The 12754-nt window shown below is 42.2% G+C and overlaps 4 protein-coding genes across 5 annotated transcripts; 3 read left to right on the top strand and 1 right to left on the bottom strand.

The window, feature by feature from the left end:
• Positions 1 to 4408: 4408 nt before the first annotated feature.
• On the top strand, positions 4409 to 9409 carry LOC120639775. 2 transcript variants are annotated; one of them, XM_039915658.1, is made up of 9 exons: positions 4409 to 4491; positions 4579 to 4744; positions 4900 to 5401; positions 5639 to 5837; positions 5939 to 6037; positions 6143 to 6396; positions 6513 to 6591; positions 6687 to 6772; positions 7981 to 9409. In XM_039915658.1, the coding sequence occupies exons 1-8, from the start codon at positions 4486 to 4488 to the stop codon at positions 6768 to 6770; spliced, it is 1389 nt and encodes a 462-aa protein (XP_039771592.1). In that variant the 5' UTR covers positions 4409 to 4485; the 3' UTR covers positions 6771 to 6772; positions 7981 to 9409. The 2 variants fall into 2 exon arrangements, with proteins under 2 accessions (XP_039771592.1, XP_039771593.1); XM_039915659.1 differs by having other exon boundaries at positions 5642 to 5837.
• On the bottom strand, positions 7011 to 8472 carry LOC120639912 (replication protein A 32 kDa subunit B-like). Its single transcript, XM_039915833.1, has 6 exons — positions 8383 to 8472; positions 8156 to 8253; positions 7994 to 8035; positions 7760 to 7837; positions 7487 to 7660; positions 7011 to 7092 (listed from the first exon to the last, which is right to left on the bottom strand). The coding sequence occupies exons 1-6, from the start codon at positions 8470 to 8472 to the stop codon at positions 7011 to 7013; spliced, it is 564 nt and encodes a 187-aa protein (XP_039771767.1).
• A 22-nt stretch (positions 9410 to 9431) lies between the features above and the next one.
• On the top strand, positions 9432 to 10768 carry LOC120639914. Its single transcript, XM_039915834.1, has 3 exons — positions 9432 to 10294; positions 10385 to 10555; positions 10691 to 10768. Exons 1-3 carry the CDS (start codon positions 10022 to 10024, stop codon positions 10766 to 10768), a joined length of 522 nt encoding a protein of 173 aa, XP_039771768.1. The 5' UTR covers positions 9432 to 10021.
• Positions 10767 to 12280, top strand: LOC120639776. Its single transcript, XM_039915660.1, has 4 exons — positions 10767 to 10800; positions 10972 to 11323; positions 11450 to 11640; positions 11741 to 12280. Exons 2-4 carry the CDS (start codon positions 11005 to 11007, stop codon positions 11996 to 11998), a joined length of 768 nt encoding a protein of 255 aa, XP_039771594.1. The 5' UTR covers positions 10767 to 10800; positions 10972 to 11004; the 3' UTR covers positions 11999 to 12280.
• The last annotated feature ends 474 nt before the right edge of the window (positions 12281 to 12754 follow it).

Here is a 12754-nt window from a genome sequence, read left to right on the forward strand (position 1 = left end):
TCACAAAGTGGAAAGACATAAGTATAGATTTCATTGCTGGATTGCCAAAGACAACCCATAAGCACGATTCCATATGGGTTGTCGTGGATAGACTCACGAAGATGGCACATTTTATTCCGGTACATATTACCTACAACGCCAAGAGATACACTGAGATCTATCTCGACCGCATCGTTTGCTTACATGGAGTACCCAAAACAATTATTTCCAATCGTAGTGCTCAATTCGTAGCATGCTTTTGGAAACTATTGCAAGCTTCTCTTGGTACTAAAATTATTCAAAGCTCCGCTGAGAGCTTCTTGGCGTTCTGATGGGCAAACCGAGAGGGTGGACCAAATCTTGGATGATAGGCTGAGAGCTTGTGTCATTTATTATGACAATAGTTGGAACAAATGCCTAACTCTAGCAGAGTTCTCGTACAATAAGAGCTATCAAGAGTCTAAAAATGGCACCATTTGAGGTCTTGTATAGTTGAAGGCGTCGAACTCCTTTGAGTTGGTCGCAAGCCGGAGAATGAAAGATGTTTGGGCCCGACTCCGTAATCAAGGCAGAAGAAAAAGTGAGGACAATCCAAGAAAATCTTAGAGCTGCACAGTCTAAGCAAAAGAGGTACTTTGATAAAAAAAAAGCCCTTGCAATTTGAAGTTGGTGATAATTTCTACCTTCGGGTTTCACCAATCAAGGGTGTGCAAAGATTTGGGGTGAAAGAAAAACTAGGTCTCCAATGTGTTGGTCCCATGGAAAAAAATCGCGGGCTATTGAAAATAGCGTTTGGCCTTTTCTGGCCGCTATTGGCGCTATAGCGCCGCTATGGCCGCGCTATAGCGGCAGCTAAGCGGAGTAGCGCTAGCTGATTGCTGCCGCTATAGCGCACTATTTGTTTACAAGTGACTGGAAAAAATAAAAATCTATGATAAGTTGATAACATAATAACAACCAACATAATTCATGAATTTTCAGCATAATTCATGAGTTTCTAACATAATAACAGCCAACATAATCGATGATAAGTTGATACTTGATAATATAAGTAACGGGTCGTAGGCTATTTTAGGCCTGGTAGCAATAGCGGGAAAATAGCGGCGCTATGGCGCTATTTGCGTTTAGCGGCGCAATAGCTCGAAATAGCGCCAATAGCGTGAAAATTAGCAATAGCGTCGCGACACTTTTTTCGTCCCACTATAGCGGTGCTATAGCGCAAAAATAGCACACTATTTTTTTCAATGGTTGGTCCTTATGAAATTTGTGGACCCATGGCCTATATAGTGCGACTTCCTCCACAACTTTGCAGCCATACATGATGTTTTTCATGTCTCTCAACTCAAGAAATGCGTTTGAGTTCCGACCGAGATCGTTGAATAAAGGCAAATATTGGTAGAACTGGACCTATCTTATGTTGAGTATCCTATCAAGATGCTCAATCAAAAAGAAAGGGTCACTAGGAGGAATGCAGTTAATAAAATGTACAAAATTCAATGGAGGAAAGCAGTTAAAATGTGCTACTTGGGAAACTGAAAGCTATCTAAACCAAAACTTCCGCGGTTTTCCAAATTCAACTAAAGGAACACACGCACTTTCCACACTAAGCTTACTTATCCAATTCTCGGGCAAGATTCTTTTAAGGGTTGGAGGCTGTAACACCTCGGGTGTTTAGCATTGTTCAAGATTAATTTGGCGGCTCTGCTACAAAAGGCACTAAGGCAGTTGGGCCTCTCAAGGAAAGTGGGGACATATAGCAGTTGTTTCCATCCAAAAGCCACTGACATATGGTGCGCAAGCCAGGGCCCACAAGCAAGTGATACGACACGTTGATGATGCCACACAGCAAGAGACGACGTCGCGTCGCGCTGACCAGGCGCCCTCCTTGCGTCCATTTTGTTCTGTAAGATTGACATGTGGGCCTCACCTGTCGGCGACCGGCAAAGAGGGGCCGAGTACTGTTCCTGCACATTTTCCCAAAACCGTTGTCATCCCCTTGAGACGCGCCGCCGCCTGAACTTCCTTCCCCATTTCAAAAAAATTGAGGGGTTTTCGAGAAATCCCCAACTTCTTGTCGACGGCGTGGTCTGCGGCAGTTCCCAAGAGAGATTGAGTACTTCGGCTCCCACCACAACTCACCGCCTCCTGTACGATCACCGGCTCTGGCTCGCCGACGTTCAACGCGGCTGCACAAAATCAACGTCGACGACGGCAATCACATGATGGTGAGGCGGCCAATGAGGGGTGTGTGCTGTGCCGCGAGAGGAGTTTTTTCAAGAAATTCTCAAATTCCTATCGACGGAGTGGTCCGCGGCAGTTCCCAAGAGAGACCAGAAGTAGTTCGGCTCCCACCACAACCTACCGCCTCCTGTCCAACGAGGATTTGGTGTCCTATGGCGTAGGTACCCATAGCAAATCATGACCGTCAACCAGCAAGTTCGGTGCTGGTCGCGATTCGTGCGCAAACAGCCGTTAATCTACGGCGTCACCGCGGTGTAGGCGAGCCAGTTCGCAGAACCACCTGCAAGCACCCCCCGTTCACACCAATGCATTTATTTCGAATAAAAGGAACTGAAAAGGCAAACACGGGTGGATACTGTACATCTTCTCGAAATCGCTTGTTCCCCATACGCAATTGACCCTGCCCCGCTACATCGCCAGGCCGCCGCCGCCGCCCAAACCCCCAACCCCAACCCACGAACACCCCAGCAGCCATACCGAACCCCCGCACGCAAAGGCCCCTCACCGCCCCCCATTCCTCCGATCACAACCAGCAAAATCTTCTCCGACGCAGTTGACCCACGAGCTTGGCTAGGCGCCCCTCCCCCCCACCCAAACCCCCCACTCCCCCTCCACCCAAACGCCTCCTAGCTAGTGGATAACCGAAGAAAGCAATATCAGGGGCTCATCATTTTGAACATTCGAGCCTGGAAGAGGTGGCTCCCAGCTTCTGGAAACCATATGCTTGCGGGATTTAACTAACAATGAGGAGAGGAAAGGCAATCACTAACGGATCTACTGCGCGCAGTTCTGTTCCTGATGCAGCCCGCGAAGTACTAGAGGTTGGTTATTCTACGCAAACTAGATTACATTATTGCCACTATTCAGATAGCTTCGCATCCTTCTTATTGATGAACTAAATGAAAAATAACTAAAACGTATACAGAACAAATTGTCATGTTGCTGACATAATTGTTTAAAAACTACCTGTCAGCTATTCCCTTCAGGAAACTGCATCTCTGGTTCACAACAAGTAGGAAACAACGATCCAAGGGATGATTACATGGTTTCATCGACCCGGACATCAATTAAACAAATATATGATGTCATATCATCTTTGGATGAATTTAAACGGGAATTGGTTAAGTCAATTGGATTTGGTGGAATTCTGTTGTTCCCATCTCTACGACAAATAAACCGCAGATTTGCGGTTTGGCTTATGAGCAGAGTAGATCCACTAACCCAAACACTGGTAATTGACTCAAAGAAAAAAATAAAGTTTGGAAAAACAAATGTGGAGAGAGTGTTTGGAATACCATGTAGTGGTACCATAATATCTGAGACCGGGATGGCACGTAGAGATATAATTTCAAAAGTTACAACCGTATACCTAGGAGAAGATAGTAGGCAAAGTCGAAGCATAAAAACGGCACAGGAAGTTGTAGAGAGGAAATATAACAACAAGATGACAGAAGCTGAACAGGCTGCATTCAAAGTTGCATTTGTCATATATATAATGTCAACATTATTATCCCCCGGATCCAAGTACAACTACGTGTCCGTCGACTACTGGAGTGCTCTTGTAGAGCCATGTAGCATTGGGAAATTTGATTGGTCAGAGTATGTAATAAGGAAACTTTTCCAAGCAGTAGTAAAGCTGAAGACTGAACTCCAAGTAAGCAACAGAGTTTCAAACATAACAGGCTGCTCAATTTTCTTGTAGGTAATACCACAATACCCCCCCCCTCCCCCCCAAAATAGAGCAGAACTAAAGAATATCACATGCCATGTCTTATGCTAATAAACACAATGAACCACCTTCAGGTACTTTACCTAGACAGTATTGATGTTGGAGTGATGAACATGGAGCATTCGACATTCCCCCCGCATTAGCAGTTTCTCCGCGGAGACAATTAAGTCTATGGTCCTAGCAGACAGTTTATGCAGAAGTGGTGGCAGTTCAGATTTTGAGTTCGGCAAGAGTCTGGTAAGCACGCAAAAAAATAGAATATACTTTCCAAAGATATGTGCGCAATGGTATCTATACACTATTTACTTGACCTCAGAGAAAGAAAGAGCAAACTTATGATAAAGAATATCATAAGAATAGCAAAATCACTCAAACAAATGCTTATCTGCTATTGTAACCTGCAGCTTCGCAACGCCTCTGGCATATGTTACTCATGGGCATATGAATCATTCCGTGCTTGCTGTGGAGGTATTGGCAGCAGTTTGCCGGGCCTATGGGAAATTTCAGTCTCTTTTTCACGAGCACTTGGAGTTCATATGAAGGTAAAAAGCAACAGTTTTCACACGTGATATTGTATAAATTGCCGCACCAATAAAAAAATAACGCATTTACAATATATTTAAAAAAAGGCTGCAGGAGCACTATTCTTCGCCGTTGCTGAGTTCGAAATGATGAGCAGCAGACACGAGGCTAACCATGCAGGGAGCATTGCATCGGTGCTAACGAAAATAATCGAGCCATTCACAAATGGATACTGCTACGATGCAGGGAGAGACATCAACATGGCGTGGCTAGGTAAAAAAAACAACCTTTCCGTACATTAGCGGTCAATGGCATTATGCGAAAAAAATAATTAACCTTGCAAATAGAAAAAACAAGGCATTACCTTGCAAAATTTTAAAAATTAAGGGATTTGGCCGAAAAATGCAGTACACTATAAATTGTTGCAGGTACTACAATAGGAGCGGATGTGAGCAGGATGCTCGACGAAGCGTCATTATTTGTGTGCTGCAATTGGCAGAGACGAGGATTTGCTTTTGAAGATGGAAGCTCGGAGCACAACGATGCAACTGGTAGTGCATCTATTCAAGATTGCAACTGCCGCAAGCGGCCACGTGGACCAAACAGCTTAACCATATCTGGACAAACTAGTGAAGAAAGATTCACTCATACATCAGCTACAAATGGATACATACGTATCGAGTTGTATGGTCCAACTGATGAGTGTGACAGAGTAACCTCATATGAGACCTTCAAGAAGGCTCTTGCAATCCGTGCCCTGGCAAGGTATTATATTTCTCTGTGCTGCATGAACCGACGCAACTGTCTACACAAAACATGTATAACATGCCAACAATGCAACCACCATCATCTGAACAACAGTGGGTTTAGAGAGGAATCAGCAGCTTCAACGAGAAATGCTTCAACTCAATCAAATTATACACCACAGTGGTATGTGTGACCCCCCTCCACCTCACACCCCCCCCCCCACATACTTGTCAATGATAATGCCGGAATACTACATGTGTGCCAATATTTAAATGAAATCGTTTTTCAGTTAAGATGTAATTCTAGGTGTACACATAGATAGTCCACTTGTTATCGTAACAGAAAGTTGCCATGCAAACAGGCAACACTAAATATATTTTGATTTTGGTCAATCTGACAATGTGTCATTTGTTGCAACAGCAGCCCTGTGATCCTGCACTATACCCCAAAACACATCGAGGTCCCGTACAATTCATTCCAGACACAACTGACTGGCAGATCTGAAATAGTTATGGACATGTTCGATGCAATAATTAGGCGATTCACAGAGGTAACTAAGAGTGGAGATGAATGTGTGGAAGGCTATATCCAGCGACACATATTTGAATCAATATTTATTGTAAGTTGAGGATACTATCATTAATTGCGTCACTCCATTACTAAAAACAAAGCACAATAGTAATGACAGTGAATAATAATAAAGTTTATGTTTTGAAACAGGGGACTTTGCTTGCAGGCACATTCAACGCAACAAGCCAAGTGATTAAAGATCAGATATCTGGGCTGCATATAGAATATGAACTGCCATCGTGCAGAATAGTAAGAAAAAACAAAACAAACTTCATTTCTGCAGACATCACATTGCTGTTGTAGATAAAAAATAAGTTAACACAAACTTCATTTCATCTATTTTTTTGGAAGCAGCTATTCTTCCCAGGAATTGTTGGGCACCGATGGGTGACATACGCATGGTGTCTTGATAGAAACATAATATCTGTATTTGACCCTTTTTTCAATGAAAATTGCATTGAGGAACACAAGGATGTGCACATATACGTCATTGGACTGATTAAAAATGCCATGAAATTGACAGCAAGTCATTTGATAACTGGCTGGAATTACAACTGGGAAGCAGCAAGAATAGAAATAATAGGCACCCAATTTGCCGGAAGCACCTGGTAGGTTATGCTTGCATGAATGGATGTTATTCATATTGCATGACAACAGAATTGCAGCACTGGTGCAGGCGCATATGTCAAAATTTAATTAAATCTCGATGTCATATTGATTTCAGGAAAAGGAGCACAGGTTGCGCTGCTGCCCAATTCTGCTTTCACTATAATGGAACGCTTTCTTCACTTTCAAGAGTAAATGTAAGTTAGTTTGCATCTGCATTGTAAAACACAAAGCTGACTACTCTTTACACCCCCTGACACTTGTATAACTGGCGAGAGAGAAACTTATGCAGGTAGCAGATGCATCAAAGGTTAAAGAAATGCTCACTGACGCACTAGGCTTAAAAGAAAACCAGGGGTTCGTGCCCACAACATAAAGGTACTAATACTGCTAATCTTCCTCTCAAGCAGCCATTAAGTTGTAACATATTAACATGAAATATAAAAATGTTTATAACATAACAAACACTTGGGCTGCCAGAAAAATATAAACTAAGTTCATAGTGACCACATTCAACATCAGCACTAAAATTTATTCCTCAACCTGAAGCTGTAAGGGAAGAGAACATGAAAAAGATAAATATGAAGTAAAAAACTCTCCAGGTACCCTCCCATCTCTAGTTTTCAGCCAACTTGAAATGGTAATCATCAACAGTATTGTAGATACTACCCTCATCAATGAGTTCCTTCAGTGCAGCCCTGTGATATTACAACTTGCTCGTAAGTAGAAATAAACAAACAGTTTAAAAAAAGGGGAAAAAAGGAGATATGTCTACACATAATTTTTGGAATTACAACAAAACTCCAGTACACTTTGATGGTACATTTATGACGCAAATGACTGTTTGTATGTTGGACGGTAGGGGGGAGCTGGATATAGAAAAATATAATTACCACCAAATGATTGTTCAAAAACTAAATACTGTATGATAACCTGAGCTTGCTTTCTTCCATATGCATGTGACCGAGTAGAAAATCATAGGTCACTCCTACCTCAGACATCCTATTAAACATAAAAAACATACATTGTCTCGGTGGGTGGAATCATTAACAAAAAAGAATTATAAGGATCTATGGACTGAGAATAACAAACCTGACAGAATCATTTGCCAACAAGCATATTAGACCTTCTTTATCAAGTTCAGCAGCCACATGGTATGAAGTCATCCGTAATTCAAAATCACGCTTCTTGCTTCTTATCAGCTCAATGTGGTTAGTGACACAATTAAGGAAATGGTGCGTCAATTCATTGTGGTCCTCCACCTTCCTGTGTATTGATTGAACCACATTACACGCACATTATACAAGTATAACCTAAATAGCACTACAAGAAAAATAGATAAGAGACGACAAAGAGAATTATTGCCTAGCATGCAATGTGCTCAGGCAGACAGAATCCCTCTCAGCGATAACAGTAGCATGAACAACATAATATGCTGACAGGCTGCATAAAAAAACATGCATTAGCATCCATCCATACTGCAAATATAAATAAATAAATTGCCTGTTAACGACTACAGCCCTATTATACTGCAAATGCTTAGTACACAGTTCATCTAAAATGGCACAACCAAATTTCGTTTGCAGATGCCAACCATACCTCGCACCGCTGAAGAAGGTATTGCCCGACATGCAGTCTCTCCTGACAGCAAAATTAAATCAGTATCGTTAAGTATTTTTTTGTGAAAAACGAGCTATATAAACTCATAATATTATTTTTGAAGAACTACATGTATGTTTTGCCTGTTACGCAGACCCTTACCAGTCCCTTCCTTTGATTTCACCAGTGCCATCAAATAATTTGTAATCACAATAAGATTCCTCGTGGTCCAAATGGCACATCATGCCACATAATTGCACCTGGAGGCAAATCATTCTTATTGATATTTAAAAGTGTGATTTGCGAATGAACTAACCCAATTGAATATAGACCTATTTCATACTATGAAAATAGATCACCAAAAATATTGTAGCTCCTGAACTACTCACCGTGTAAACCTGACTATTGTTAACAACTATCCTTCCTTTATACCTAGGTTTCTGCGAACCTTCAACAATCTGCTTAACTGTCACGTGCATTTTGTTTATATTTGTGTTGATTCCAAGTGTTGGGCTCAGCAGATGGGCAGTAGACCGTGCTGTGCTGTTATGGTTGGACATGCTATTACAAGAAAAGGAACACAAGTAAAGTCGCACCGTGCACTGTGAAACTAGTGTGCGGCGGAATGGGGTCGGCTATATAAAGATGATGTTGCTTGGTAAACAAGAAATATAGCAAAAAGATAACCTCAACAATAATCGACGGGCCCCAGTGTGAAAACAAAAAAAATGTTATAATTTACAAGTAAAAGTGCTACGTAACAAAAAATGTAATGACGGCAAATTCATATTGGCACGCTAAAGAAAAAATACAACATGTGCGGGACGAAAAAAAAAGAACCTGAGGTGCTCGGCCCAAATCAACTCGCTTCCTTCTGCGACACGGAGCGCAAGGCATTTAAAATGGTATAGGCATGCAGGTATATGAGTTTAATGCTCGTCCTTTTTCCTCCACCGGCAAGTAAACTAGCTCCTTCCTCGGCAAGACTCAGTCCGACCAACCCTTCGCCAACCTCTTTAATAGTTCAGAAGCTTGCAAAGCAAGAGTACGAACAAAAATACCCAATGGACTCAGTCACTGCACTCGGGCTGCTAAATGATACAGCTAAATATTCATACTATTTAATCGCAAATATTGTTAGCAGCACGACATTAAAAAATGGTTACATGATAGCTTCAATTTAATGAAACAGAAATAAAATAATTTCAATAAATTAATGAATTTATTATAAATAATGTACTAAACATAATTATTACTTAGTTGTCACGCTGTATAAAATTTAAAATTAGGTAATAACGAAGACTATAAAAACTGAAATGCAAAGACCTAACTTTGATTGTGTAATTATAAGCACAGTATATTTAAGAAAAACAGATCAATTGACACTACAGCTGGAAAGAAAAAAATAGGCAAGCATTGAAGCAAATTTAAGAAAATAAACAATCTAGCGAATCATCGAAGACCACTACATTCATATCTATAATGGAGGGTAATAAATTAACTTTGGCTACTGGAACCATAGAGACTGCATCTCCAAACCCCCGTTCGACACCAAACCCCCCTCTCCGAACAATGGTTGGAACAAAAAAAATCTCCCTCTCCCAAGAATGGTTCTAACAAATAAAACAGTATCAATTTACTTACAACCCATTGTTTGGCGCCAAAAAATTGATGATTCCGTAGCGCCTCGGCAGAATTCGAATTGTTTCGTAACTGAACGCGGCAAAATTTCAGAAGAATCGAGATGGCGGGAGGGAAAGACCGAACAAATGAAGAAAAAATGAATGCAGCGCCTGTGCTCTGTCACGTGCGAGCTCAGAACGCGGACCAAAAGCGACCGGCTTGAACAATATAAAATAACCTGGACCCCCCCATCCGGAAGCATCGAGCAGCACCAGTAGCAACCCTATCCATCCTCTTCACCCCTCCTCCCCCCGGGGAGCTCCGCTACTATACACGTGGCGAAGCCTCCCGTCCAGTCCACGTCGGGGTACAGTGCACCCACTCTTGTGTTCCCGAGCTGGATCCATGGTGCGGCGTGTGCGTGCTAGCCCCAGCGTGGGGCAGACGGGCCCAGCTTCCAAGGTTCCGCGTCGCCGTCCGTCCGCCTCGGCTGGATCTGCATCACCGGGGAGCTTGCAGGCTGGTAGTGGTGCGGCAGCGCCAGCTGGAGCCGACAGCCCGCCGGCCGTGTGCCTGGATGCTGCTCTCGCTTATGCTTTGGCTACGTTTCTGGAATCCCGTGGTCACGAAGCAGTCGCACCCACAACTGCGTCTTCTGCTGCCGCCGCCATGGCACGGGTACGTTACTAAATCCATGACAGCGTAGTGTGATTTCGATGTGGTTGGAAGATTCTGAACATTCTGATGTCGCTTGCTACTTTATTGCAGACAAACGAGATCCCACTGGCGAGGGACAATGGACCACTGACGGTTGTATCTGCGGAGCAAACTGCCAACGCAGCACAACATGTTGCGCCAGTGGAGGGAGCATACGGTCTTGGAATAAACAACTTTTGGACCAACATGCTAGGGTCCAGTTCGTCAACCGCACAGCCTCAGGTAACCTCTTTTGAGCAGCAAATCAGACCTTGCATGCACACAGATCCACATTTAGATTATTGAAACAAACTGTGGTTATCACTAAGCGTCTGATATACCATTAAGCACGCATCATTTTCTTGTTTCTGGTAAAAGGTTCCCGTTGATTTGAAGAGCAATGTGTTTGGAGCCATGAACCCGTTCGAGGCACACAGATCCACAGTTTGTTCCTGAAGCACTTTGATGCGCTATTCATCAACCATCTTGTAAGTGTCAAAAAAGACAGTCAGTTTCCCTTCTTCATGCATTTTTACATTCAACTATTTAGTGCAAACCCAAAAATACAAAAAAAAACCTATGATTTACTCAATTCTTTTGCTGTGTCCAAGCTTTCCCAAAAACACACCAAGACTAACTATAAAATAAAAACCTTTCAGGACTGCCCTGAAGGGTTTGGAAGTGACTTGGTCATGGACGTACTGCCTGCTGTTCATGTACGAGGAGCGTCACCCCTAGTGTTTCAAGTTGGAGTTGAAATTGTTGGTAACTGCATTCGCTTGTCAACTGGGTGGAGTTTGTTTGTTGAATCAGAGAAGATAGTGAGTGGGGACTATGGTCTGTTCGTGCTTTCTACACCCCACACCATAGAGATGAAGCTATTTGATAGCAATGGCAACGAGAAACCGATGTCAGCACGTCCCCCAGCTTGGAATTTATTCGTTGCTTATGGAGAGGAGGATGGGCAGCCTAACCCACCACCAGCTCAGGATGATGTGAATCTATATGCTGGTAAGCCTTCCCGTCTTACAGTCCATTAATTGATTACCTGACACTGCTTAATTAACGTTGTAGTTACTTAACTTTACACCACAATGAACCACATTTCCTGACAATGTTACACATAAAACTAACTAGGTGCTTTTGCTGATGGTTACATATCAATAGTGCCTGAGCACTTGCTTGGCATGCAATACGAGCTTGGCCCAAAGCTGATGATGACTGGTCCACTGATGCAAGCTCTAAGCGATGTCTGGATCAATTTTGAGACTCACTTCCCGCTGTACGCATGCAAGCTGAACCACAGCCACATTAACGGTGGGACCTTTGTAAGTGCCCCCACTCCCAACCAACATAATTTATTTGATAGTTAAGTCTCTCTTAGTTTTTTTAATGACAATATCCGCTGACTCAATTTACTTTTGACAGTATTTCACCACAAACTTCTCCAACACGCTTCCAACTGGACACAAGATTGTCACCCTGTCGCACCCAGCAGACGACCATCTGTTTGCTGCTACACTGAGGAAGAGAACTGGCAACACAGGACTTGCTCTGATCAGTGGACCTGGCTGGAAGGATTTTGTGAAGCACTACGGCTTCCAACTGGGAGACTTAGTGGTGCTTTCCATCCGTCTCTACCTGGGTCGCCTCTTGGTCCGTGTCTTCCGTCTCCCAATTGTTTGAGAGACAAGATCCAATGGGTACCATGAAATACTATACTATCGAGCTCGCGTGTACAAGCTCCGTATGTATTTCGTGGGAGTATCTATCTTATGCAACTCTGAATTGGCTAATGTCAGGAAGTAAGCAAAAAAGACTAGTCCGTAATGGGTAGTTTATGTTATTTCGTCTGAATTCCAGCGGCCTATTAGCACCCTAGCTACTAAAAAGACCATAACTATGTATCCTTGAGTATCAGAACTGTCATGTATTAACTATTTAAAAAAACTGTGTACTGTGCGAGCAACAGCAACCATATATATATATATATATATATATATATATATATATATATATATATATATATATATATATATATTCCTATTTTCCTGATTGCATGTGATGTTAAGGCTTATGTTGATTGAACACTCAAAACTGCATATGCTGATGACTCCATTTGCGTTCCATAATAATTGATTCGTTTATTAAAAGCCACAGACTTGAAGAGGGCTGAGAAACGTTTAATTTTAAGCCAAGCAGCCCCATTTATCGTAAACATAAACTAGGGAATAGCAACACTACATTGAGGCAAATTCAAGGTAAATAATCTTTGTTAGCGCACCAACTAACAAAATTAAGACTCCAACTACAAAAAGATTTAACTAGTAACACAAATAATAACATACTAATTAATTTAAATACGTACCCAAAATACAGCTGACCAAATTTCAAAACTGAAAGTAAAAGACGAGCAACAAAGAAAAAAAGACTAAAAAAAAC

Source organism: Panicum virgatum, chromosome 7K, assembly GCF_016808335.1.
Source record: "Panicum virgatum strain AP13 chromosome 7K, P.virgatum_v5, whole genome shotgun sequence".
Classification (NCBI taxonomy): Eukaryota; Viridiplantae; Streptophyta; class Magnoliopsida; order Poales; family Poaceae; genus Panicum; species Panicum virgatum.